General features: G+C 38.2%; 2 protein-coding genes across 3 annotated transcripts in view; one reads left to right on the forward strand and one right to left on the reverse strand.

The window, feature by feature from the left end:
* The window catches only part of LOC145991150 (uncharacterized), a 54,938-nt gene extending 53,782 nt beyond the window's left edge, over nt 1-1,156 (reverse strand). The window contains exon 1 of one of the 2 annotated variants that reach the window (XM_083126957.1): nt 927-1,156. In XM_083126957.1, coding sequence (XP_082983083.1) covers nt 927-938 — 12 coding nt within the window. In that variant the 5' untranslated portion in view covers nt 939-1,156. Of the gene's footprint in view, nt 1-894 lie in introns of both variants that reach the window. The other variant, XM_083126958.1, reaches the window with a different exon arrangement.
* On the forward strand, nt 1,064-26,137 carry LOC145991151 (uncharacterized). The gene is made up of 3 exons (XM_083126960.1): nt 1,064-1,482; nt 8,477-8,919; nt 26,116-26,137. Exons 1-3 carry the CDS (start codon nt 1,474-1,476, stop codon nt 26,135-26,137), a joined length of 474 nt encoding a protein of 157 aa, XP_082983086.1. The 5' UTR covers nt 1,064-1,473.
* The last annotated feature ends 1,842 nt before the right edge of the window (nt 26,138-27,979 follow it).

The raw sequence follows: 27,979 nt of genomic DNA on the forward strand, positions 1-27,979 counted from the left end.
AGTCCCGGATTAAATTTACTTAGGTATCTCATAATTCTATTCCCTATTTATGCATTTGCGTCAAACTTTACTATCTGGAAAAGAACTGCTCGATCATTTTATGTTCTTTTAATATAATGCTATCTAACTTTTTATAATAGTTAGTCAACCTTTGGGAAGAGCAAGTGAACCGGGGGTATTCCCGCTAGATCCGCCAATGCATACAATATGCCTGTTTTCAGAGAAAAATTCCCAAAAACGAGAAAGCCCACACACAAATAATAAATTTCTTGACCTGGCCCCAAGACGGAAGCCTATTCACGAACTTTTGCCTGGCCATTCCCCACCCCCTTCCCTCTTCCCAACACGTGTTTGCAGCGAGTGGCAACAGGCGGACGGCTGTTATTTTTGACTCCCCAAATCGCGCTTAACATAACAAAGGAAAGCGCATTTTTTGAATGTTCTGAATTGTAAAAGAATGTATAGACCATCAAAACCTTACATTTCCTCTCCTGTTTGCATATTTATTATTTTCTCTTCGAATGTTAACGACTTTTGTTTCTGACAGAATGGGGGTGGGGATCTCAAAACTAAAAGCCCATAACAGCCTATACTGAACTCTTAACTTGGGCTCCTCTATATCCGTCAATGGTTATATGACCCAAGTATAAGGTATTAGCATATTTTCAAACCCAGGAAAAAATAGAAAATTAATAACACGGAAGTAGGTATTTTTTGGTTTAGAAGGTTGGAAGCACTGCATACCCACTCCAAATCGACAAAACACAAGCACGACGCACGATGATCCAGAACGCTTGTGCCATATTTTGTGTCGTGCAAGCAAGAAAAAAAGGAACAACAATAATTACTCGTAATATGATAAATTGAAATTAAAAGTGGCCCTTTTATTTTCACCTGAAACATGTCAAGAGCACACTATCACTTACATCAAATAACATCTAATGGCAGTAGTCCTTTTTCCAATCTGTGCATTAGTCACTGCTAGTTTCTGTAAACCATTTCGGGTCCTCTGTGCAGGAAAAATACACACACCCCAATATCTTGACTAGAAGTATCACGAAACGTCCTCTAGGGCAGTTAAAAAGAAAACAGAAAGCGCTTGATATTCTTGCGGGCTGAAGTAGTTTTAAAGCCCAAATTCCAGACAACAAGTACTCCCAGTGGTTTTGCTACATCGCCTTGCTCCAACGTTGATCATTTCTGGAGTCACCAAAAAGTTATCGGATATGTCTATTTCTTCTGCACTGGGAGACAACAAAAACAATTCGAACATCTGCCCGTCTGCTATTCATAGCAAAGTTTAAAGGTTTTAGGATAAAAAGAAATATGAAAGCTTTTGTCACTTTTGAATGTTCAAGATGAGGCTTTCATGTAATCTACGTTTCTTAGGATTCTCCTATTGTGAAAACAACCACGACAAATTGAAATTGAGTTAGATTAATTACCGAACGTGGAAACGTAATTTGTTAACAGATGCATGTTGTAAGTAAACTACCAATTGTAAATAATGTTTAGCATTTATCCTATAAGAATCACAATTTCTAGAAAGAGCAAAACAGTATCCTTCTCTATATGATGGATAACGTTTGAAAGGTGTCGGTGGCGGAGATGAGAAAAGTGAACATTTGAAACAAATATAAATTAATGTTTGAGGTCTGTGGACCTGACGTGTATCGTTATGAAATTGCAACTTACAGGACCCTTGTTCAGATTGTTTAATTCCCAACTAATCATGCTACACGAGGATTGGTAACGGTTCCGAATGTTTAATGGTTTTTCGTAATTTTTTTAAGAGTATTAGGAAGTACGGTACTTGTTTACTATCCGTCGGGCAGATTTCGGTAAAATTTTCGTATCCCCAAAACGTATTTCTTCAATTTTACAGGAGAAAGTACTTACCGAAATGGGTTTATTTATACTTTAGGAAGGTCTTGGAAGTTTGTTTTCACGTCGTTGAAATTTTTTTTTGCCGATAAATCATGTAATTTTCGACATTAATGTCACTCCGATGCACGAAAGTTGTTCCCTTGATGTCCGTCTACTACGTGAACCAAATATTTGCGAGCGTTTCATGACGTAACAACCGGCCAGTGTTTCCAAATGTGCGGTTTTGTAACTGTGTAACAGTTCTAGAACGTAAATAAACGTGAGTTACTGTTCATCATTTCTGATCACGAACTTGCGACAACATGATGTGCACAGGATCAGTGGCGTGCTCAATGTGAGGTTGATGGGGTTATAACCCCCCCCCCCCCTTTCGCCCAGTATCTCTAAGGCTATTTATGAATGGTTCGTGGGGCTATTTATGAATGGTTGGTAAGACTCTAGTTTACATCCATTTTGTAAGGAAAAAGTGTCATATATCGTTGAAAAGGTTATTTCATAAGGAATTCAACAAAGTAAATCCCAAGGCGAGGAAAAATTTCCTGGAGGAGAAAATCGAGAAAAACCGATGTTGTCCGGATATAGGTGATTGAACGTATTGAGGACATTTTTCGATGATGAAGCACATATTTAGGGATGAAATGAGTGCTAATGGAACCTATCCTAACAGGCCTAACCTAACCTCGTAGGCATACCTCGTTCCCGTGAATGGTTAGTGACTGAAAGTGTAAAAAGAAAAACTTACTTACCCTACGGATGCCGGAGCGCCGGCTGTCTGCTAGCATGGTTTTGTAAACGGGCAAGAAGTACGTAAACTAGATTATAGCCGAATGTTTCGTGGGGCTATCCGTGAATGGTTTGTGGGGCTATCCGTCAATGGTTTGTGGGGCTATTTATGAATGGTTTGTGGGGCTATCCATGAATGGTTCGTGGGACTATCCATGAATGGTTCGTGGGGCTATCCGTGAATGGTTCATGGGGCTATTTATGAATGGTTCGTGGGGCTATTTATGAATGGTTCGTGGGGCTATCCATGAATGGTTTGTGGGGCTATTTATGAATGGTTCGTGGGGCTATCTGTGCATGGTTCGTGGGGTTTTCGAACCCGAAAGAAAAATTCTAATTTTGAAAAACAAATTTAACTATGTTTGCCTAACCGAACAGAACCTAACCTAACATTCCCATCCAGCCCATTTGCGGAACTTGGAGACTTGTCCCTCTCCCCAGGAAGTGTCACCAACCCCTCCCCACCACCTTCTTGGCAGCCGATTGTAAACTGTTTTCCCAAACCCAGGTCAAATTTTCACCGCAGGCAACCTCAATATAATGCACATAAATGCCCTGAGCACCCTCAAACATTTCCTCGAGATCCAAAATCTATTTTCCACGCTGGAACATATCGATGTTATTTTAATCTCCGAAACGTGACTGCAAGATTCCCTCTCGAGTGATCTGGAGCATATGGCGGGATTTAAACTCTTTAGGAGGGACAGGATCGGAAAAAGGTTCAGGGGAGTAGCAGTATATCTAAGGGAAGACATTATTGCAAAAGTAATAGGAGATACTCATGGAGAATATAACTATTCTTCTGAATTCCTCATACTTGAAGTCACCGTAAGACAACAAAAGGTTATTTTGTCCATAGTGTACTGACCTCCTTGCACTTCCCTCGTTAACTTCGAAAATGACATCGGGAATTTCTTGCCCAACTATAAACATTTGATAATTTTGGGGGACTTTAATATCGATCTCTGCAGCACAAAGAAAGAAGTCACGTCATTCCGGGATACAGTGTCTGCTCTGAACCTATCCATCTATTCTCGCGACTCAACTCACCACACTCCAACCTCTGAATCCTGGTTTGACTTAATACTTGTTTCTAGCCCATCACGCGTAGTAAGTCACAGACAAACCCCAGTACCCGGAATCTCTTACCATGAATGACATGATATTTTTATCTCATGAGCTGCACGTTCCCAAGTACAAAGCCAAACTTGTATGTTACAGAGACATTAAAAACATAAACGATGCACAATTATCTGCCGACGCCGCCCTTCTCTCATGGCACGTAATCAGCACGTTGCCCACTCTCGACCAACAGGCGAATCTCCTTAACACTTTCATTCTCCAGCTGTATGACAAGCACACCCCAGTGAAAAAGAAACACGTCTCTTGCATCCCCTTGTTCGTGGTTGACGGATGACCTGCTGCAACTCATGGCAGCTAGCGATCGAGCCTATGGCAAACATCGGAGGGACGTAAAGCACGGCAAGTGGCAGTTTTGGAAGTTTCAGAATGTTACGAAATTGTTGTAACCAAGAGGTGAGGAAAGCAAAGCGTCGATTCGCGAACGATCTTCTAAATTGTGAGAAAAAGTCAGATATTATTTGGAAAAAACTGAAAACTTTAGGGGTTGGTAAACAAAAAAGTAATGATAAATTAAACTTTTCCATAGAAACGTTGAACGTATATTTCAGCAAAGTTCAAACACTTGACAATAATGTAAGAGAAGAAACAATACAAACGATTTTGACCACCATTCACAGCACCACACCACAATTTCTCTGTTCGCCCATTCAGCCAGAACACGTTCAGGCAGCTCTCAATGAAATAAAATCCACCGCTGAGGGAATAGATAAAATCTCTGTTTTAATTAAATTCTCCCGTACGTTCTCGTTCCTATAACATGAATTTTTAATATCTACCCGTCCTTCGGCATATTCCCGTTGATTTGGAAACTGGCTAAGGTTCGCCCTCTGCTGAAAACAAAGTTCTCAGCCTCAGCCACCACCGGTCGATAAGTATACTTCCGGGTCTGTCCAAAGCTCTAGAACACGTTGTCAGTAACCAAACGCGTAATTTCTTATCACGAAACAATCTAATGAATCCCATCCAATCAGGATTCTGGGGCAACCATAGCACCTGTACAGCGCTCGTCAACGTGACGGACAACATAAGACACGCCATGGACATTAAAATACTAACTATTCTTGTACTTCTTGACTTTAGTAAAGCTTTTCAGACTATTGACCACGACATCCTGCTATCGAAGCTATCCTTCCTGTACAACTTCTCTGTCCCAACCATAGCTTGGTTCCGTTCGTATATTAATGAATGTCAACTCGGGTGAGATATCATCATGGCGGTCAATCAGTGCCGGTGTCCCCCAGGAAACCATCCTCGGTCAACTGTTCTTCTCTCTGTACATTAACCATATTCCTGACGCGCTCGAACACTGTAAATTTCACATCTGTGCAGATGATGTTCATCTGTATTTGTCCTTTCCTCCAAAGAATATTGAAAATTCAATTCGTGATATAAATTATGATCTGAACAAAATCAGTACTTGGTCAGCTAATCATGGGCTACTAATTAATCCTTCGAAAACCTAAACTATTATTATAGTTTCACAAAAAATGCTTTTCGCGTTTGAAATTTCGTCCTTCCCACCCATAATGGTCTTAGGGAAAGCTATTAAATTAAGTAAAACAGTCAAAAATTTGGTCAGATCACATAAATTTAACTAGTAAAAGAGCCTTCGCTGCAGTACACACTCTTGTTCGGCTTAAAAAGTTTCTGCCTGTTAGCATTAAAATCAAACTGGTGCAAGCACTTGTTTTTCCACACTTCGATTACTGTTACTCTGTCTATTCCGACCTACCAGATGATCTTGCTCAACGTCTTCAACGAGTACAAAACACCTGCATCCGCTTTATTTTCGATCTGAAATGTAGGGACCATTTATCCGTTTTCTTTACAAAGCTAAATTGGCTCAAATTAATTGATCGGCGAAAGGTACACAACCTCACCCTTCTCTATAGGGCAATCAGTTCAAAGGAACCGGCTTATCTCTCGAGCAGATTCTCAATGCTTTCCGAATCACACAGCCTTGACACCAGATCGCGATGGAGAACTCAACTACTCATCCCCCTTCATATCTCAAATTTTTATTCAAAATCTTTCACCATTTCCACTTCTTGTCTTTGGAACTCACTGGTCCTCGAAATCCAGAACTCCTCTTCAGCATATGTCTTTAAGACACAATTAAAACATTTTTTATTGGGCACAAATAGTTAGCACATTAGTGCAAGCTTATATGTTAGTGATAAATTGAATACAGTTAAGTGCAGAAAAACACTGAAAACCCTTATTCACCTTAATATATCAAATCCCTGACTACTGTCATGAATATGTGATTGTGTGTGTGTGTGTGTGTGTATGTGTATGTTTTGTTGTATGTTCGTAAGTATAGGTTAGATTTTAGATTTTTATTTCCGTATGTATTTTTTCTCTTAACTTTTTTTGTAATTTTTTCTTTGTGATGTTATATTTCTCTTTCTTTATTTTAATATTTACCTTTCTATGTAATGGTTTAAATGTTGTTTTCTAATTTTTTTGATGTAAACATGGTTAAGTGGTACGAGGGGGTGCTGAAAAGTTCGTAGCCCAACCCAGAAGGAGTGCACGTGGAATGATGAAATTTTTCAGTTATTCTACATACTCCCCCCGAAGTTCAATACACTTCCTTGCACGGTGCTCCAATTTTTGCAGACCAGTGAAAAAAAATTCTGAAGGCTGTTTCACACACCACTGTTCCGTAGCATTAATCACCTCCTTATCAGATCCAAAATGGCGTCATTTCAAGTGTTGTTTGAGTTTGGGGAATAGGAAATAGTCTGACGGAGCTAGATCTGGGGAATAAGGGGATGATCTAGACATTGAAATCCTAGATCATGCATTGTCAGTTGTGTTTGCAGTGCTCGATGGACAGGGTCATTGTCCTGCAGGAACAGAATTCCTTTTTTCATTTTTCCGCGGCGTTGCACTTTCAATTTGTCTTTCAATTTTGTGAGTAATGCAGAGTAATACTCTGCATTAAATGTCTGACCCTTGGGCAGGTAGTCTATGAGTACGACTCCATCCTTATCCCAGAAGAATGTTGCAAACACTTTCCCACCCGACATCTGCCTCTTGAACTTCTTGGGGCGAGGGCAACCTGAGTGCCGCCACTCCATTGACTGTTGTTTCGTTTCAGAATCGTAGTGGTACAACCATGTTTCATCCATGGTTAATATTCGTGACAGAAATTGGTCGGCATTACGTTCAAAATGGGCAATGACTTCCCTTGATGTCCTCACTCTTTCACGCTTTTGATCTCCTGACAGATTTTTGGGAACCCATTTTGCCGAGAGCTTGCGCATGTCCAAGTCATTATGAATTATGGTACCAACGTGTTCCCGAGAAATGCCCACAATCTCTGCCACACGTTTTGCTGAGATTCTGCGATTTTCAAGAATAAGGTCATGAATTTCATTCACGATTTTCGGGGCAGTCACTGTTTTTGGTCTTCCTTCACGTGGAGCATCATCTGTTAAATATTGCCACGTTTAAACTGTGCCACCTACTTCTTCACCACTGCATATGATGGAGGAGAGTCCCGGAGTGTTCCACTGATTTCCTCATGAATTTGCTTCGGCGACTTTCCTCGGTGGAACAAAAATTTGATGACAGCTCTGATCTCGATATTTGTGAAATTCGCTGACTGGGCACACATGATCACTTCAGGGGCCTGAAAAGCTCAATAACAATTCCGTTATTAATATGAAAATGTGCATGTGTACATACCAAGATATGTTCTTTAAAACTGTAAAGTTTCATCATTCCACGTGCACTCCTTCTGGGTTGGGCTACGAACTTTTCAGCACCCCCTCGTAGAAAAGTCTACAAAGCCTTAACTTCGTCATGATAAACAAGACGTAATAAATAAAATAAATAAAGTAAACTGCCCTCGCCCCCCACCCCCCAGTTTTGAAAGGTTGCATGCGTGTCTAATGTTTTTCTTATTTTGAACATTGTACCCCCTAAATTTCTTTCCGCACCCCCTCAACACCCCTAGATGATTAATCCTGGCACCGCCGCTGCATACATTCAGAAGAAAATAATAATTTTGAATCCAAGTATAGCTATTTAGAAACATTACTTCTTTCTAGCACACTTTAAATTTTTGAAGTTTTTATTTCAAGTTTAGCCATTGCATCTCAGGTACAGTTAAATGTTCCATGATTATATTTTCCATTTTGCTGTGAAAACACATCTTTATGTACAGAGAAGGTAAAATTATCATGAAGTAGATTGTAAGAAATGTTTGTAAGCTCTGAATGTGATACATCGTGCTACAACTTAATAATTAGAACAGCCTTGATGGACAGTGACACATTTAAAATTTTTTAATGTTTTAGAACTTTTTGGCAATTTCATGAGTAGCAGATAACAGAGGGGTCTGGTGCAGGGCACATCCAGCTGCTAACAACTAAAACTAATTGCCAAGAGCCCTAAACCTGTAATCCCAACCTACAATTTCATTTTGGTTCTAATAATACATATGTGGTTAGTTTAGAAGGGCCAAGTTTAGAGCTCTTAGCAATTAGTTTTAGTGATTGTTAGCAGATGGATGTGCCTCACACTAGAACCATAACAGAGAGCATGTCATTTCATATCTTTTAGAAACAATTAATGTTGTCCCTACTCTGACATTTTAATTACATCTTAAATTTGAGTACAACTCATATCCATGTGTAAAATGTCTTTGCAGACTTCAAGTGCCTCATCCTCATCAACACAGATGGAGTTTCATGGTCACTCTTCGTCTGCACTGCTGAAGGTGGAACCTGACCTCATGAGCTGTTTAATTAAGAACGAATCCCAAGACATCTCTCATCCTGAACAGTCAATCAAAAGCACTTGGCAGCCAGAATCATCATCAATTATTAAATCCGAACCAAAGGAGGAAAAAATTGAAGCCGAACAACCAGGGGGTGTTGGTGGCAGCTTCCTCCACATGTACTTGCACCCTGGTGCTGATATGAATGAATTTTTACAGGAGGACAGTAAATATGTGGATGCAAGTGATGACATCACACAATTTGGTGCCATTGCATTAAAAAATAATAAGACTGAGAATGTTAAAGCAGGACCTGAAGATTTGAAGAGTGAACTTACAATTGAAGATGGGAGCCCAGCTGCCGAGGCAGAGAGGTGAGTGCATAGTTTGTTTTTAAATTAATGAAACCAAATATCACAATACCCCAATTTCAAACACAGTAATCTCAAAAACTGCTTTACTTACATATCGATATAGTCATTAATTTTTCTGCAAATAGTAATTAAACAATTAAGTTCTGTAAAAATACTGATTTCATGAAAACTGAAAACCAGGTATGAAATAATTTGAACACCACGTCTACTATTTGGTCATCTACCCCTTAACATATTTGAAAAAAGAAAAGCTAACTCCTGAGAAAAAGGGGCTGGTGCCTGAATTAGTTTTAGTTTTTACTACCCCTAGTCATAGTTAATTTTCAGTAAGTTTCAGAGAGAGAAATTGCAGATATGATTGTGTGATGAGTGAATTATGAAATTAATGCAGAAATTTCACATTGAAAATTTGTCTTTAATGACCTGAATCTACTTCCAGGTTATCACTGGAATACATATTGATTAGAAAAGACATGCACCAGGAATGCATGGATGATAACGAACTGTCATCTCTTCAAGGAATTCTATCGGATTCAAACAAGAAATTGGAAACAAAGTCGCTAAAACCAGAATCTCCTTCCTGCGGCTTAACACTGCCAGCAGCATTTGGGTCTGATATAAAGGATTTAGAATCTACAAAGTTTACTGGTTCTCCTGGTAGTGTTGCTTGCAACTGTTGCAGCAAAATGTTCCAGCACAAATCTGACCTCACAGATCATATGCAAAGACATACTAGAGAAAAGCATTATGTTTGTTCAACATGCAACAAATCGTTTTCACATATTGGATATCTTAATATGCATTCAGTTATTCATACCAGAAGAAAAAGCGTTGATTGTTCAACATGCAACAAATCATTTTCATGTATGGGTCATCTTAATGTGCATTCAAGAATTCATACTGGCAGGAAACCTTTTGTGTGTTCAACCTGTAACAAAGCATTTACACGAAGAGATGATCTTAAAAGACATTCAATAGTTCATACTGGAGTGAAGCCTTTTGAGTGTCCGATATGCAACAAAGTATATGCACAGAAGCAAAATCTGAAAACGCATGTGACATTTCATCATGAACAGAAATAGCATGTTTCAGAATTCCATTGTTAAACGAAATGCTGAACTTCTGGTTATCCATCTCTGTTAATGACATTTTTTTAAAGGAACTTGATGCTTCTACATATGTATGCAGTAACATTCTCTCTATGTCTCAATGATGAAATCCATTGTTTTTGCAAATGCTGATGGAGTATTCTAGCATTACATCCAACTTCTTTCTTCTGGCACTTTCATCAGTTGCTGGCCAGCCCCCGTGACGGAGTCATGGATGTTTGTGAGTGTCCATTCATCAATTTCATCATATCACCACTCAACCTCAGCTTCGCAAATTAGCCAAAAGTGGCACAAAAAGCAAAGTAAAATCAATCAGTCGATCAATTTCATCAGCTGTTGCACTGATTCCTCAAGAACTTTCATGGATGCTAAATGAGATTCACCTCTTTTACATGTAAAATTTGAGGTTGTTGATATAAGAGCAGAGAATAAATTCTTCTTCCTCTTTTCCCCTTTGCCTCAGAGTGTCGGGGTTGCCTCCATCCACTACTTCCATCTCTCCCGTTCCTTTGCCATCCTCTTCAATTCTCTTATTCCTTTTCCTTTCTTTTGTCCTATTTCTTCTATTCCTTTTTCGAATGTCTTCCGGGGTCTACCTCTTGTTCTCCTTCCCTCTGTTCTAACTTCCATAAATTGTTTTGCTTTTCCATCTTCGTCCATTCTTACCACATGTCCGAACCATTTTAATTATCTTTGTGTCAGTTTTTCTAGTTTTTCTTCTGATTTAATTCTTCTCCTATTCTTTCATTACATACTCTATCTCTTCTCGTTTTACCAACTATTCTATGGAAGCATTTCATCTCAACTGTCGTTATTTGTCTTACTTCTTTTCCTCTTACGGGCCAGCTTTCACTTCCGTGTAGTAGAATTGGTTCCACTACTGACTTATACACTTGTAGTTTAGTTTTGGTGTTTATTTCCCTTTTTCCAAAAAGTTATTTATTAGTAGTAATATTTTTTTGTCATCATTTTCTCATTAGTTTCATCTCATCATCCCTTGTCATCATCCATACCATAATGTAGACCTAAGCTTGGAGAAAATGTGAAATAACTACAATTTAAAAAATAATGGTGTTGTAAGTGGTCCACGAGTTATTGTATTGGTTCAAGCTGTGTCGGACTAGTGGAAAGGGCTCCCTGATGATGTCCAATGTACTTCCCTGAAGCATAGTGTCTAAGGTATTCATTGATTGATTTGTTTTATTTTAATCACTTTTCTACCACTTTTGGCTAATCGCGAAGATAAAGATGAGTGATGAAATTGATGAATGGACAGCCACAATGCTCAGGCCGGGGTTCTAATCCGCAACATTTGGCATTGTAGTGTGCTGTGCTAACCACTCTGTCACGGCTCCTTGTAATCAAGAAGTCTCGGGGTCGATTCCTAGTGGAGGCACAGTAGTCGAGATCCCACTTTAAACTGTAAGCCCAGTCTTACTGGCAAGCTTTCACTTCCGTATAGTAGAATTGGTTCCACTACTGACTTATACACTTGTATTATAGTTTAGTTTTGATGTTTATTTCCCTTTTTCCAAAAAATTGTCTGGCTCAATTGGTAGTATGCAGTTATACGACGCACGTTTTTAGAAGCGATATCGGGCGGAGCTACTGAGAGCATGTCCTTGGCGACCAGCCAATGGCAGGAGTGCAACGTTGTACAGTTAGGAGACTGCAGTGCGCAAGTTAAACGCCGTGTTCTGTATTTTTTCTTGCACGCAAGAAGTTTGCATAAAAATTGCCACTCTAAGGTTAATCATAAGATGAGGCACGACATTTTGAACATGACCGTCCAAGTCCCATGAATTTCCGTCGCCTACAGCCGGAGTTATAGCTTCTCGAAACACGGGAAACAACATGTTTCTACACCCCCCCCCCCCACACACACACAATGACCCTTTCGTTTTCCATCCGTGTTCTGTCGGGTTGTTTTTCGTTGCCACAGTGTTGACCCCGCTGAGTTGTTGTGTCTTGGTAAAACTATGGGTGTCAAATTCGGCTGAATATACACAATGACCCTTCATTGTTGTGGGCGTTCAAACATTGCGAGTAAGTTAAGTCAGTTTGAGATCAGCGTTTTCGTAACAAGGGCGGTGTAAGATAATTATACTCGTATGATATGATATGATATGATTTATTTCATTCCTTTTGACCATTGTACAGTGGTTGTTTTCCACACATGGTATGGAACATGTCAGCACATTACCGTTAATAATTATTTTCAAATAGGTACAAGTATGAAGATATTATACATAACATTTAAAAAAAAACATTGATTACATTATAATTGATTCTCCTTGTTCTTGCTGTTAGTTGCAAGGTTTACATTAAATTTACATACATATAATAGATAAAATCAATACATACATATACATGTCCTAGGAGTTATTTAGGATGTGACAATTTGCAATTTATTGTCAGGTACTCTTTAACAGAATAAAAACAATGATCTAATAGGTATTTTTTTACATGCTTTTTATATGAGGTAGCTGATTGTATTATTTTTATGTCACTCGGAAGGTTATTGAAACAGTGAACAGCCATGTATTTAGGTCCTTTCTCAAATAATGTGGTGTTGTGTGATGGTATTGTGAGGTTGCTGCCATTCCTTGTATAATATTTATGTGAGGAGTTGTTACATTTGAAGGAATCTAAGTCAGTTTTTACATACATCAGCAGATGAAGTATATACAAGCATGGTGAGGGTAATATGCCTAAATTTTTAAACAGTCTTCTGCAGGGTGTATTTCTCTTAGCTCCTGCTATTATTCTGACAATTTTCTTTTGCAGCACAAAAATTTTATTACTATTAGTGGAATTTCCCCAGAAGATTATACCGTATGTTAATAAAGATTGAAACATGGTGTAATATAGTATTTTCAATGTTTCTAAGTTTGATATTGTTTTCAGTGTATTAATGCCAAATATAATTTTACCTATTTTTGCGGAGAGGTGATCTATGTGTGGGTCCCATTTTAAGCTTTCATGAATCCATACTCCCAGGAATTTGACTGTTTTATCGTGATTTACTGTCATATTACCTAATGTAACATTTGGTTCATCTATCATTTTATTCCTTGTGTGATGGAAATTGACAGCCACAGTTTTGCTGCTGTTTAATACTAAATTATTGTCAGAAAACCATTTGCTGAGTTTGATTGTTACTTGTTTGATATTAGAGTTAAGGGTTTGTTCCGTACCACCAGTGATGGCTACACTTGTATCATCTGCATAAAGAGTCGTTTTTGCTGAATTTAAATTTATTGGCAAATCATTAATATATATTAAGAAGAGTAATGGTCCAATAATAGAACCTTGTGGAACTCCACTTGATATTGTGCAGGGTTTTGAGACAAAGCTAGATTGCACACCGTCATCCTTTCTGTGGATAATCTCGACTATTTGCATGCGATTGCTAAGATAGGATGTGAGCCAATCATGTGCGATGCCTCTTATGCCATAATGTTTTATTTTTTGTAATAGTTTTTCATGGGGTACTAGGTCGAAGGCTTTTGTCAAATCTAGAAAGAGTCCCGTTTTGTCTAATGTTTCTCTTATATATTCCAAATATTGAAACACAGCAGATTCAGTTGATTTCCCTTTGCGGAAGCCATGCTGAGTATTTGAAATAAGTTGTTGTTTTTCTAAAAATGATACAATTCGATTGTTCATGGTAGCTTCTAAAATTTTCGAGAATGGGGAGAGGAGAGATATTGGTCTGTAGTTGGTTAAGTTGTTTCTATCTCCTTTCTTGTATATTGGAATTACTTTTGCTTCCTTCAGCTTTTGTGGAAAAACTCCTGCGGTGAAGGACAAATTGATTATGTGGCACAGTGGGATTGCAATATATTCTTTGCATTGTTTGACAATATAAGTGGGGATTTCATCTACACTACTCGACCAAGTAGGTCTGAGTTTCTGTACGATTTTTTCAACCTCCATAGTAGTTGCTGGATGCAAGTACATTGTTTTGGTGCACGTTCCTAATTTCTTTAAGTTGTTTGTGTTGTGACTGGTATTAGTGTTGGGGGTGGAGTACATTTTTGCAACATTTGCATAGTATTCATTTAATAATGTTGCAACTTCGAGAGGTTCCTTTACAGTCTCAGAATTATGTTGTAGAGAACAGTTGTGAGAGGATTCAATACAGCCCTTATTGATTGATTGATTGATTCGATTTATTTTACTTCGCTTTTCTGCCACTTTTGGCTAATCGCGAAGATGAGGATGGGTGGTGATATGATGAAATTGATGAAGGGGAAACTTACAAACACCTATGCCCGGGCTGGGATCCGAACCCGAGAACCCTGGCGTCGTAGCGCCATTATGTTCGATAGTTGTGCAATAGTTAGTGTTCCGTGAGTGTTATTAAATAATGTCGCGCCGGCCCCTATAGTGCAGTGGTTAGAATATCGCGATACGATGCCAGGGGTATCGGGTTCGAATCCTTGCCTGGACATGGATGTTTATGAATGTCCGTTCATCAATTATATCATCAGTAATTCCCATCTTCGCAATTAGCCAAAAGTGACAGAAATGCAAAGTAAAACATCCAAATCAAATTAATAACGTTGCTCTCGAAACGTAGTACCAGTAGTACAGGCACCGAGGATAAAATATTACGTTCACAAGACAGAAATCTTATTTTTAAAATATATTCTTACTTCAATGAATTGGCGTTGTAAGAAGTGCGTGCTGAAACAGTGTTTTCTCAGAGTCGAGAACTTACGGCAAAAGCGTGTGGTGTATTTGTTTTTACTGTGTTGCGTAATATAAAACAGGGTAAAGTATCTACCACAGAAATCGGTGATCTATTCAAATCTCCTGGGAAACATACCAGAAAACAGAAACGAGCGATGATGACCTTGCAGTTCCTCAATAATAAATTCCTTCAAACCTCTTTCAGGTACGAGTTTCTCTTATATGCTGCAGTGATATGATATAATCCTGTGTAGAATTCTTCGCTATATATTTCATTCTACTCAAATATCACGTGCATGCATTATATATAAAAAAGTTGAATATTGGACACAACAAATTCTCTGTGTTCCCCTTCCGCTAGCAGTTGGTTTGACAACATCGCATGAGCGCTGGCAGCATATTGGCTGAACTCATGTTCCTTCTAAAAGCGTACGCCGTATAGATTTCCTTACTCTATTCATCACTTCCTCTTCTATTCTTCCTGTCTGGTTTATGATTGTTCCCAGGTACTCATATCTTTCTGTCTGCTCCAGTTCTATTCCATCGCATATTATGTGTATTCTTTCTATTACCTCTTCTGTTCTTCCTATTTGCATCACTTTGCCCTTATTTGCATTTACGGTCATTCTTTTAGCCTTTAGCACTTCTGCCCATTGTGTAACCGCCTCTTGTAGCTTGCTCTGTATGTGCTATTAGTATTATGTCATCTGCATATTCCATGTTCGATTCCCGGTGGAGGCACATAGTGGTTCGGATTCCACTTTAAACTGTAGGTCCAGTACCGATAGCCTTACCGTGCATAAAGTGGACTTAAAGCACCAAATCAATCAATCAATTATCTTCATATACTAATGCTTGGCAATGTATCGGTCTCATATTCCAATTACCCACTTTTGTTCCTGCTGTTCTTCTTTTACATATCTTTAGAACTTCATACTTAAATATAAAAAGAGTAGCGGGCTCAAGCTATCTCCCTGTTTCACTCCTTTCCCCATCTTAAATGTGTCTGACATCTTTCCATCCAATCTTACTATTCCTTATACTCTTTTATATGTTGATTTTATTACTCGAATGAGTGTTCCTGGGATTTTTCTTTTCTTTAATATTGCCCATGTTTTTTCTCTGTGTACAGAATCAAAAGCAGCCATTAGATCTAAAAATGCTAAGTTCATCTTTTTTCCTTTTTCTAAGTATTTATCACATATTGTTCGGATGGAATATACCTGATCTTGTGTTTGTCTCCCAGATCGAAAAGCAGCCTGTTCTTCTTCCGTATCCTTTTCTATCTCTTTTCTCAGCCTTACTTCCAATATTTTGGAGTACACCTAAGTGCCACGGTGGACAGATATATTGCACGATAGTTCTCACAGTTGGTTGAGTCTCCTTTCTTATACAGTGGTTTGTAATGTTCTTTTCCCATTCTACTGGTAATTTCTCTTGTCTCCAGATCTTCTGATACAGTTTAGTCATTGCCTCGAAGAGTATATTTCCTCCATATTTTATATGTTCTGGAGCTATTTCATCTATTCCTGCTGCATTTCCATTTCTTACTCTTTTCACTGCTTCATATACTTTTCCTATTACAATTTCCTTTACTAGCTCTACTATCTCATTCCTATCCTCTTCCTTATCCTCCTCTTGTTTTCTTCTTCTACTTCTTCTTGTTTTTTGTTTATTATGTTTTCCAATCCTCTCATCTGCTGTTCCTATGTCTTCCATTTCAAATTTACTTTCAAAGTATTCTTTCCATGTTTTCAACACAATTTCAATTTGCGTTTCCAGAATATTAGCTTTGTTTCTTACACTTCTTATTTTTCTTCCACCTTTTTCTCTTATTCCTTTTATTATGCACCAAAATCCTTTCTTATTCTCTTTATATTGTGGTTCCACTTCTCCAAATTCTTCCCATGTTTTCCTCTTTGCTTCTCTCACTATTCTTTTAGCTGTGTTTCTTTTTTCTAGATAATCTAATTGGTCTTCATCTCTTCTTGTATTAATATATTTCTTCCATACTTTTTCCTTCTCCTGTACTGCCTTTTTCACCTCTTCATTCCACCATCTGGTTCTTTTCCTTCCTGTATTTACTCTCTTCTTCCCACATACCTCTTCTGCTGACTTGATCTTTGATTTTTTGCCACATTTCCTCTACATCTTCAAATGTTTCTTGGTTTAGTCGTTCTCCTACATTATTCTGATATTCTTGTTTTTTATCTTTTTTCTTCAACTCTTCTGTTTTTATTTTGTAATAGGTCTTTTTATTTTCCTTCTTCTTCCTTGTGTAAAACCGTGTTTCTCCCACCAGCAACCTGAGGTCGGTTCCAAGTTATGATCCTCTTATTACTTTTGTGTCTCAGATATGTTGTCTTATTTGTTGTGGGTATATTATATAATCTACGATGCTTTTGGCATTTCTTCCCTCACCTTCAAACATTACTTGATGCATTGTTCTATGTTTGTAGAAGGAGTTTTCTATCATCATTGCGTTCTCTATGGAAAAATCTATGATTCTCTGTCCATTTCCATTTTTAGTAATTTCTCCTCCATACTTTCCTAGTGTTCCGAATCCACTCAAGTGATCATTTCCCACTATTCCGTTTAAGTTACCCTGAATTATAACTTTTCTTCCTCCTCAGTCTGGTTTTTCCACTTTTGATTGTAATTCTGTGTAGAATTCTACCTTGTCTCTCACATTAGCATCTTCAGTTGGTGCATATACTTGAATCAGCGTAATCTTTTCTTCTAAGTCTATGTCTAGAGTTATTATTCTTGAATTTACTGGATCCCAGCTGATTACTCTTCTGTTACTACAATTCCTACTCTCTCTTTTGCTCTGTTTCCAACTGGTACTCCTGAATATCTCAATACATTTCCTCCTTCCAGCATTTTTTCCCCATTTCCTTTCTTCATTACTTCGCTTATTCCAAGTATTTATTTTGTATCTTTCCATTTCCTTGATTATTTCTACTTCTTTACCATTTAATGTTTTGATATTCCAGGTTCCGATTCTCATTTCCTTATTCTTGCATTGGGAAAAAATTCATATTTTCAAAAAAAAACTGGACTACTGCTCATCATCCTAACATCGCACATGGCCAATACTTTGTCCAGGACCTTGCATTGTTTGCCCAATCAGCAAAGTTTTGCTGGCAGAGTAATATAGTAGGAGATAGCAGCTTTCAATACACTTACCACCAACGACGTTCATATGCCTAGAACAGCATAAAACGACACGTGTTTACATTTATTATATACTAACTGATTACCCGATGTTGCCTGGGTATTTGTTTATCCCACTCTTGTATTAGGAAAATAATGAATTCTAACTATAGTGTAAAATGTAACAAATTTTAAATGTGATCGTGAATGTCACCAATTAGCTTAGTGACTCTGAAATATATCCGCGTTGGGAGTGTCACGAAAACTATGGATTCCACACTAATATCGGCCGGTTTCGCAACACAGTCTGAATGTTAGACAACCCGAGAAACACTATCGTTGTGGGGATTGCATAGAGTCACGGATGTCTGATTGTGTGGAATTTAATATCGGTGGTTCTCGATTATTTTTACATGTCACCCCTTCCCACCCCACCCATAGGGGTGCCAGGGGTGTCTTACCCCAAAAATATTCTTTCCAGATTGCAAGTGATACATGTACCAAGTTTGGTTGAAATTGCTCCAGGCGTTCGAGAGTTATGCCGGAAAAAAAACACACACACACACACACACACACACACATATACATATATCCATTTTTATATATATAGAGATTATGTAATCATGTTTATATGCATTTTACATGACACACAAACATACCCTAACCCCATGACTCTGAAACCAAACATTTCAGGACCTATGTTTATATAAACTGTTTTCATTGTTTACATATGAGGAACACATCCTGAAATTTTGCTGCTTATTTTTGAGACACCTTGGAAGAAGTGAATTTTTATTGTGTGTGTGTGGAAAACGTTTCACGTCTGTTCAAGATGTTGAATGTGACTTTGACTGGGACAGCAGCCTAAAGGCTTTTATGCAGCAGGTTTTGGGGGACTGATAAAGCAATGGGATAAATGTACCCATGTTGGCGAAGATTATGTTGAAAACTAAAAATGGATCTCACTTAGTATTTTTTAAATAAACGTTGTGACCTACTTACTGACTTACCTATGTAATTTATGAATATTTTGGGTAATGTTGAACTTGAACCCCAGCACTAAAATGGTGAGTAAACAACTGCTTTTACAAAACCAAAGTTTCTGATTTAGTTCAGGCATATATTGGTGGAATATAAGAAATTAAAACTTTGGCACAAAAACAGATGAATGTCAGATGCAAATTTGATACATAAAATGATATTTCAGTGTTATTATGGTGAGTAAAATCTCAAATTTCACTTGGAAATATGAAATAAGAACTTCTATCTGTAACAGGTACCTTCTATCACCTATGATAAAGAAATGGAATAGTTTAAAGTTCATCCCCTTCTTTTAAAAAAATATATTTTTTCATCCCATATATTGAAGCTTCATCCAGTACATTGAAGAATCAATGAACTGCAATAGTCAGATTTCTGCTGTAAATTACTACCAGCAATTTTCAGTTAATAATTCTACAGATGTCATTGTCAGTGTGGGGTCTACCTAGTACCATAGAGAACAACACGATCTCATTGTATCTGAAAGGCCCCTAGTTCAATCCTGGGGATGAATAGTAGTTCAGATCTCACTTTAAACTATGCATCTGGTCCGTACTTGTCTATCTTTGCTTAAATTGTGGATGGCTTCCAAATTTCCGAAATAGTCTTGAATATGAAGAACTGTTCTGTTACACTACATCATATGAAAGCTATTCCAAATATAGTTTTGGCCTACTCACACAATTTTTTTTTGCAGAGAAGATATACTCACATGAAATTGCATTAAACTATTTAGTTTTCTCTACAAGCTTGTTTGTTTATGTGAACTTTATGCTTCTTGCTAACTACTGACTAGGATACATTATTTTCTAAAACAAGGAACCAGTTAGCTTTATCAGCATAAACTAAATGTATCCATTACCTTATTGTCAGTATCCATAAGGTTCTTGCTGAACTTAACGTAAATTATTTTAGAAAACATTTGTAATGTGAAAATTATCATAAAATTGGCTATCTTAGGAATGGATTCAGTTCAACCAGAGTGACCATAATTGAAATGTCATTCTGAAGACAATGTGCCTTTGCTGTCTTGTATGCCTATAGAACCAAAATATTTCACAAATTATTTATAGAAACAAATACTGACCGGTGGCATGCATATTCTCCCATGTTACCTGGTATATTGCCGGTAAACCAACTTTTTTGACATGTATAGAAATTGTTGAAAAATTTGAAATTGTCAGGCTTCTGTTTTTGTTGTACTTGCATGCCTGCATTGCTGTTTTATTTCTATTAAATCTAATTAATATTTAATATGTAATAAATATATGAAATAAATAATAATTGTTCAGGTAAACCAGGTAATTTTTTTAGAATACACCACTGGTACTGACTAATATCTAACTGAATTTAAATGATAATCTTGAAAAAACAAGAGTGAAAGTTAAACATGCCATCAGTGTTACAGGAATATTATGGTTCAAAATTTTAAGCTGCCAGAACGAATGTTGGCCTATTTCTCAGCCCATCTGTATTAACAATGATCTGCTTGGAAAAGTGAAACAATACACAGTCATTTTGTAATAAAGTAAGATGCAGTGGTGAAAATATAATACAACCAAGGGAACCACCATTAGCACTATTAAAATATTATTTAATGTATGTAATGTTTTAGTCCTATTTAGTTTCCATTGCACTCAATTTCATGAAAATTCATCCCTCAGTAGCCTGCTTGGAAGTACCAGGCCAACTCTGTTTCCTACAGTTGTATGGGAAACCAAGTTCTGTTTCCTGCAGCCTTTCCACCTGATAACAGAAAGACCTGCTAGCAGAAAGCAATATTTTTACTATAATCGGCATCATATAAGTGTTAACATGATTACGAAGATGAATAATTATTTCATCATAAACATATTATTATTATTTAAATAAATTATTATAACTGTTCTAAATCCCAAGAGGATAAACTTTACAGCAACTACATACTTTGACGATTTGTAAATATGTCAATAATGTTGACTTCCCTGGCATATGAGAGCATTGGAATTTGCAGAGAAGCTGATTGTTGCCCACCTCATCTGTCTCAAATTTCAACACCAGTGTATAGTGAGTTGCCATACATAAAAATTCAATAAACTGATGATTTTGAGATAAAAATTGGAAGTGAAGAAAGCAATGAAACACCATTCTAAGATCTGCACACAGCACTAACTAACTAACTCTCTAGCCTTCTTAAACCCAGAGGTTTATGGCTGCAGCAACGCAAGCCCTCCATCTGTCCTATCGTGGGCAAGACCAATCCAATCTTTTTCATCCTTACCGATTTCCTTTAGGTCCATCTTAACGTTATCCCTCCATCATCGTCTCGGCCTTCCTACAGGTCTCTTGCCATCAAGTTTCCCAACAAGAATCCTGTAACCTCATGTTTCCTCCCCCATTCATGCGATATGGCCTACCAAAGTCTTCTTGATTTAATTATTCTATTTGGTCTAGGAATTAATTCGTGCGGTTGTTACGCACACATTGAAGCTGTAGTTCAAACACAAAATACATAAATACCTTAAGAAAAATATTGTCCATCGCGAGCCACCACTTTCGCCCATCTGTCAGGCAAGTTACGGATTCTGTGGCGAAAGAAGTCCTCATCCTTTGAAGCGATCCAGTCAGATACCCATTTTTTGATATCTTCTGAAGAAGTGAACCGCTGTCCAATCAAATCGTTATTCATGCAATGGAACAAGTAGTAGTCCGAAGGAGCAACGTCTGGTGAATACGGCGGGTGGGGTAAAACTTCCCATCCGACATTTTCTAAATAGGTTTTGACCGGTTTTGCGACATGTGGGCGAGCGTTATCATGTTGAAAAATAAGTTTATCATGTCTGTTCTCCCATTCTGGTCGTTTCCTGGCCAGGGCTTGCTTCAAACACATTAATTGTCGTCGATAACGTTCTCCATTAATAGTTTCACCCGGTTGCAGCAGCTCATAGTACACCACACCTTTCATATCCCACCATATGCACAGCATAACCTTTGCACAGTGAATATCTCGTTTCGGTTGTGATGGACCTGGTTCACCTGGCTTCACCCAGGCCTTTTTTCATTTCGGGTTCTCGTAATGGATCCACTTCTCATCGCCAGTAACAATGCGATGCAAAAACTCCTTTCTTTTCTGTCTTTGAAGCAGCAATTCGCAAATGGTTTTTCGTCTTTCAACGTCTCTGTCTTTCAATTCTCGTGGAACCCAATCTGACATCTTTTGAATCATTCCCATGGCTTTGAGGCGTTTGGAAACTGTTGTTTGATCAACGCCTAATGCTTCTGCAAGTTCTTCCTGCATTTGACACGAATCCTGATCAGCAATGCACTCAATTCTTCGTCTTCAAATTTTTTTGGCTGTCCAGGTCGCTCTTGGTCTTCCAGGCCGAAATCACCACTTCTAAACCGTGCAAACCACTTCTGACACGTTCGCTCAGCATGGTCACCATATACTTCCACCAAAATACGACGACTTTCGGTAGCACTTTTCTGCATGTTAAAGTAATGAAGCAGAACACCCCGCAAAAACACTTTATCTGGCACGAACTGCGCCATGTTCAGTTGACTACAAAATGCTGTTGTTGACGCGTCAATCAACTGCCCTATACTACGAACAATGCGCGCTGACAGGAGTTTTCAAGGCATGTGTGGATACACGGAACTGTGGGACGATACGCTCGTTACGCCATCTCTTGTCCAGGTGCACGAAATAATTCCTAGACAAAATAATATAAAAAAACACAGAAGTCCTAAATGTTATAAACTCAAAAATCATGCAAACACTTCATAACTCAATAATTTTTCATTTTGATGGATAAATTCTCTCGGGCTATCGACCAGGTCAATTCTGGAACAGTTTCCAAGCTTTCGAGAGGTAACATCACTCTCATCCTTAGGATGAGTTTTATTTCCAGCAGGACTGAGCAACTTTGCATGGTGTGAGGGCCTATCTCATTGAAAATCTGCTGACAAGATAGATTGGGTGAAGAACTTCTAGCAAGCCATGTAGCGTTTTTAATTTTCATGTCAATTCGTTTAACAATTCTGCCTCTTGGGGCAAGGAAATGGCAACCCATAAGATGGCATTTTTGAGAAAAAGGCGATTGAAAATATGGGAAATTCATTAATTTCACATATATCTTTTAAATGTCTTGAAACTATGAGTTCGATATAAAATAGACTTTCAATGATCACATAACACATAATCTGTGTATTACAGTAACAAAATATTTTTGCAATAAAATAATTTTGGAGACAAGTTGTGGATAAAAATTGATGTGGCATACCATTGCGTTGCACCAAATTGTTGTTTGCCTTTGTTTTTTGCAACTTTTAATGGAATAAATATACATGACAAGGTGAAATTCAGTACACACAAATGAATAATTTAGGTTTTATTTAAAAAAAGTGCTTAATACAACACAAAAGAATTATCTTACACTTTTAAGAAATTATTGTAAATCAGTCTCATGCAGGAGCAAATGTATGAATTTTCGAGGTCAAAATTGCCAAGTTTCCAAAACTCCATAAACTTTTCCCTGTGATTAGTAGGCAGTGTTTTGAAACAATGCTTAGGGCAGCTGGTTTCACCTTTTTCTTTGCAGTTGATATGCATTCATGCCCACTGTTTCACAAATTCTTCCGTTGGTACTGCACCCATGGTTGCATTTCCTTTTCCTTTGCAGTTTTCTAGGCAATTTCCCTTCAGATCTGACGTAGCAGTAACATTATCATCTGAGGTCAGTCTCTAATGGCAACATCGAAATATTTTTCAGAGAATTTAGGAGCAAGATAATGGTATTCAACACAAAACTTTTTTCCGGTGCATCATAATGGTACACAACACCAATGAATGAAAACGAAAGAAACCAATACTTATACTTTCATAACTATCTGAGGAATTCCACTGCTTGATGACTTGTACGATAAATCACTACTTCAAAATCACTTATATATCTGACAAGTTCACTTTCCAATTGCTCCGATGGATGTGCACACTCCCCAGCATGACGGCCATCTTGCCTTGTGGGTTACCACTATGTTGCTACGAATATGTGGTGATGGTATAATTTCACTCACACCAGAAAACATACATGGAAGTATCACATGCGAACTCTGACAAAACAGAAGGAAAGATAAGCATATGTAGGCTCGTGAAACAATTGTAACTCAATTTTGGTCAAACTGTGGTTTACCATTATCTTACACTGAGGGGCAGAATTGATAGTCTATTCCTTGAACCTTCATGACAAGTAGGAAAGCTCATAACTTTTATTTAAACTTTCACTGCTCCCCTGGGAAGAGATTTCAGTTCCTTGGGGGTCCATGACCACCAGTTAAGAACCTCTGTTCTAACATACAACACAGCCATCAGAACTCTAGTAGAATGTAGATCCTTACACCATTCAATTTCATTTTGTTGAGGGAAGCTCCAGCTGCATACTGACCCTTCAATGGTCCTTCCAGGAAATTTGTTGTGTAGGACTATGTGTGCAGCTGTGCCATTAACTCCCATTGGTTTCTGGTGCTGATAATATTGAGGTGGAAGAGGCCACCAGTGTTATTAGTGTGTGTGCAAATGCGTTGACAGTGTGTCTGCTGGCATGATATTGTTTCCATTGCTTATTTTTGCTGTATACATATAGCAAGCATAGACAATGCCATTTTCAATGGCTCATGGTGTTACCTAGTCATATCATAAATACTGTCACAAAGTTTGCAGGAAATAGACAGAAGATGGTTAGCTATAGTGTAATATCCCTAAAATATGTGGTACATGGATATGTGAGGAACACAAATCACCTATATCTACTGAAAATGACCACCTTTAGCATGCACCCAGTCCTTCAGTCTTTGTGGCCACGGATCAATTGCATTACGCACGATATCTGCAGGGAAGTCGGCCACTGCCTTCATGAGAGAGCTCTTCAAATTGGCGATGTTGGGATGGCTTTTCTTGCACACCATTTCCTGAAGCACAGCCTACGATTTGTAGTCCAGAGTGTGAAGATCGAGGCGACCAGAGGCCAATCAGTTGTGGAAATGAAGTCCAGCACATTCGTCTGGAGTAGGCTTACCATATTTTTTTGGGTCCAACCCAGGACATATTCGCAATCAACTCGTTCCTGCTGAGTTTCTTTTTACAAAAATAAATTGAAATTACTTAAAAACCTTAACATTTTATTGGAACATTAAACTACAAATTGTACAAGAAAAAATATTAACATTATTTTCTAAAACCAATCACTTATTTTTCAAATGTTTAATTGAATAATACATTTTCTGGTGCTTAGGAAACCTCTCTGTTCTAGGTTAGTTCTGTTAGTTGACTCAGTCAGTTGTACTTTTCACTAGACATGACTTTTTTCAGAAATGGCTTGTTTGTTTCAATAACATCATAAGATTCACAACATGAAAGTTCTGAATTAATTTTAACATTCAGCAGATGTTTAACAGTGGATACTCGAAGTGTACCTCTTTCTGCAGACCAAATCTTTCCCATAATTGAAAATACTCTCTCAACTGGAGCAGTTATACATCAGCAGCATAACAAACCAACTTTTCTTCAAGTTTGTATTCTTTCACACACTGCAAAGCATAGTGAGTCAAAATTTGAGTAGTTTCACCTGACACTTCATCAAAATATAAAAATTTAACTTGAATTCCCTCCTATGCTGAAATATCTTGCAACAATTGGAACAAGTTTTACTTCACTTCTGTTTGAACTATCCATCGATACTGTAACATAATTAATGTTTTCTAAAGAATGCAACACATTATTGAAAATAAATGGCGAAATAACATTACCTAACAATTATTGCCTCGGTTTTGGTTCTAGCAGATGAAAATTTTGGGTTATATAACTTTTTAACCAGTTTAGAAGTGCAGTCTGATGAGTCGAAACAGTTCGCGTCTAGCAGTGTGGTATGAAAATGTAGCTTCTTTAGCAGCACACTCCAGATCACTGTTATTCCCATCTTCGGCTTTAAAAAAATCTCTTATGTTTGCTGAAGCAGTAGCATTAATAGCACTCCTATGTTTAACTGGTTTTGATAATTATAACTACAAGGGCTTTGTATTTGGCAGTGGGCAAAAGAAAGTGTGTATTTAACATTAACCTGCAGCAGGAATACAAATTCTTGAAACTGTGTAACGACAATGACAGTGAACGTGTGCAATGTACACTCTGTAATGGAGTATTTTCTCTTTCATGTAGGCTAAAGGAAGAGGTGATATAAATGTGTAGACGAGTTACTTCACACTCTTGCAAGATCACCAAGACGCTCACGGAAGTAGGGAAACGGAACCGCTCGGAAGTTGATATCTCGAAGAAAGAAAAGGTATAATCGATCAATCCTTGCTGGTCATAAATTCTGGTCATGAATATTCAATACCGGTAGCTATTTTCATGTTCAGATTCTCAAAACCCCAGACATTATGCAATCCCGAACAGCACTAAAAAACCAGGACTGTCCGGGCTAAGCCCGGACGTATGGTAAGCCTAGTCTGGAGCCACTCCTGGGTCATCTTAGCCTTATGGGCTGGTGCCGAATCCTGCTGAAAACTCCAGGCCTGATCGCGGAAGATTGGTTTGGTGTTTTAAGTCCACTTTGTACACAGTAAGGCTAATCGGGACTGTACCTACAGTTTGAAGCAGGATCCGAACCACTATGTGCCTCCACCGGGTATCGAACCTGGGACCCCCTTGATTACAAGGCAACGATGCTACCACTGTGCCATCAGGGAGGCCCTGACCACGGAAGAAGGTTTTCATGAGACCCTTGACCACACCCTCAAGGACCATCCCTTAGTACACCTTGGCTGATGTTTTGATGCTTTGCTCGCAGAAATTCAGCTCAGTGGTGTCCTCGTTACTCACCTCCCACCACACCATTATGTCAAACAAATTTTGCTGCTATGCTATCCATATGAAATGCTTCACTTACAAAGACACTGGATGATGGCACATCTGGATCCTCAGAGTCTTATCGGCAGCTTTTCCTGAACACCTTGCATGTACCCTGTCATTTTGGGCATTGAATGTTTCTTCAACATTGAACAGTTTTTCATCGCTGAAGAGGATTCGTCTGTGCCCATTTCCCACATACTGCTTGAGTAGGCACTTTGCTTTGATCAATCTCTGCCACTTAAATGCATCAGTGAGGAAATGACCTGTACATCGTTTGTAAGCTTGTAGTCCCAAGAAACAAGACATGGACATTTTGGACATCTTCTAGTCCCTAGCCAGCTTTAACTGTCTCCTGACAGGATTTTGTCGCACACATGCCACCACTGTATTCACAACCTCTGGCGTCCGTACTGTTCGATGCCACCGTGCTCTGGGCTGGTCATTCACATTTCCAGTGTACCGCTTGATACTGCAATGCACAAACTTCTTTGAGATTTGAAGCTTCTGGAGAAGTTTGAAAATCTCACCTGCTGCTTTCCATACCTTATGTAGTGCAATGACAGCCACTCGATTTTCATACTCACCCCATTCCATCCTGACCTGTATCACAATCACCTCCTGTTCACAGGTCACTAAACAGTGACCAAGGTCTTACAGCTTCCCGTGGACAGCTTGCCTTGAAGGTATCCAGCCAGCCTCCAAAGCTGTGAGTATTTATGATATGACTAGGTAAAATGGCCTCAGTGAGGAAAACGTTAACAAAACAAATTGTTTGTCTTGATGTTCTCTTACCAGGCCCGTAGCTAGAACTGACCTCGAGGGGGGGCTCATGGGTTATTAGGGGGGCTTTGTAAACCAAGTCCATTTTTTAAAAGTTTATTAGTATTAAATGAAGGTAAATTATGTGTGTCAGGGGATATTAAGTTAATTTAAAATATAAAATTTAGGAATATCATACAAATACTACAGTTTTTTTCCAGATCTTCTGAAACATCTCTTGAAGTGCTAATAATTGCTACTGACACCATCCCTTAATACACACACTATACTATTTTTGATGATACATATTTATATCATACATGTTAAAATGTACAATATTCACTTCAATCATAGTGCCTACCGTATATTCCACCCCCGGCCAAAGGAATAAAACTTGGGATCTGTTCACATT

The sequence above is a fragment of the Lepisma saccharinum genome, chromosome 8 (genome assembly GCF_977018435.1).
Source record: "Lepisma saccharinum chromosome 8, izLepSacc3.1, whole genome shotgun sequence".
Taxonomy (NCBI): domain Eukaryota; kingdom Metazoa; phylum Arthropoda; class Insecta; order Zygentoma; family Lepismatidae; genus Lepisma; species Lepisma saccharinum.

What these genes read in the sequence shown, in the direction of transcription:
- LOC145991151 (XM_083126960.1), top strand. An exon ending in CCAGCTGCCGAGGCAGAGAG is followed by an intron (nt 8,920 to 26,115) that starts GTGAGTGCATAG and finishes TCTTTCATGTAG; the next exon opens with GCTAAAGGAAGAGGTGATAT.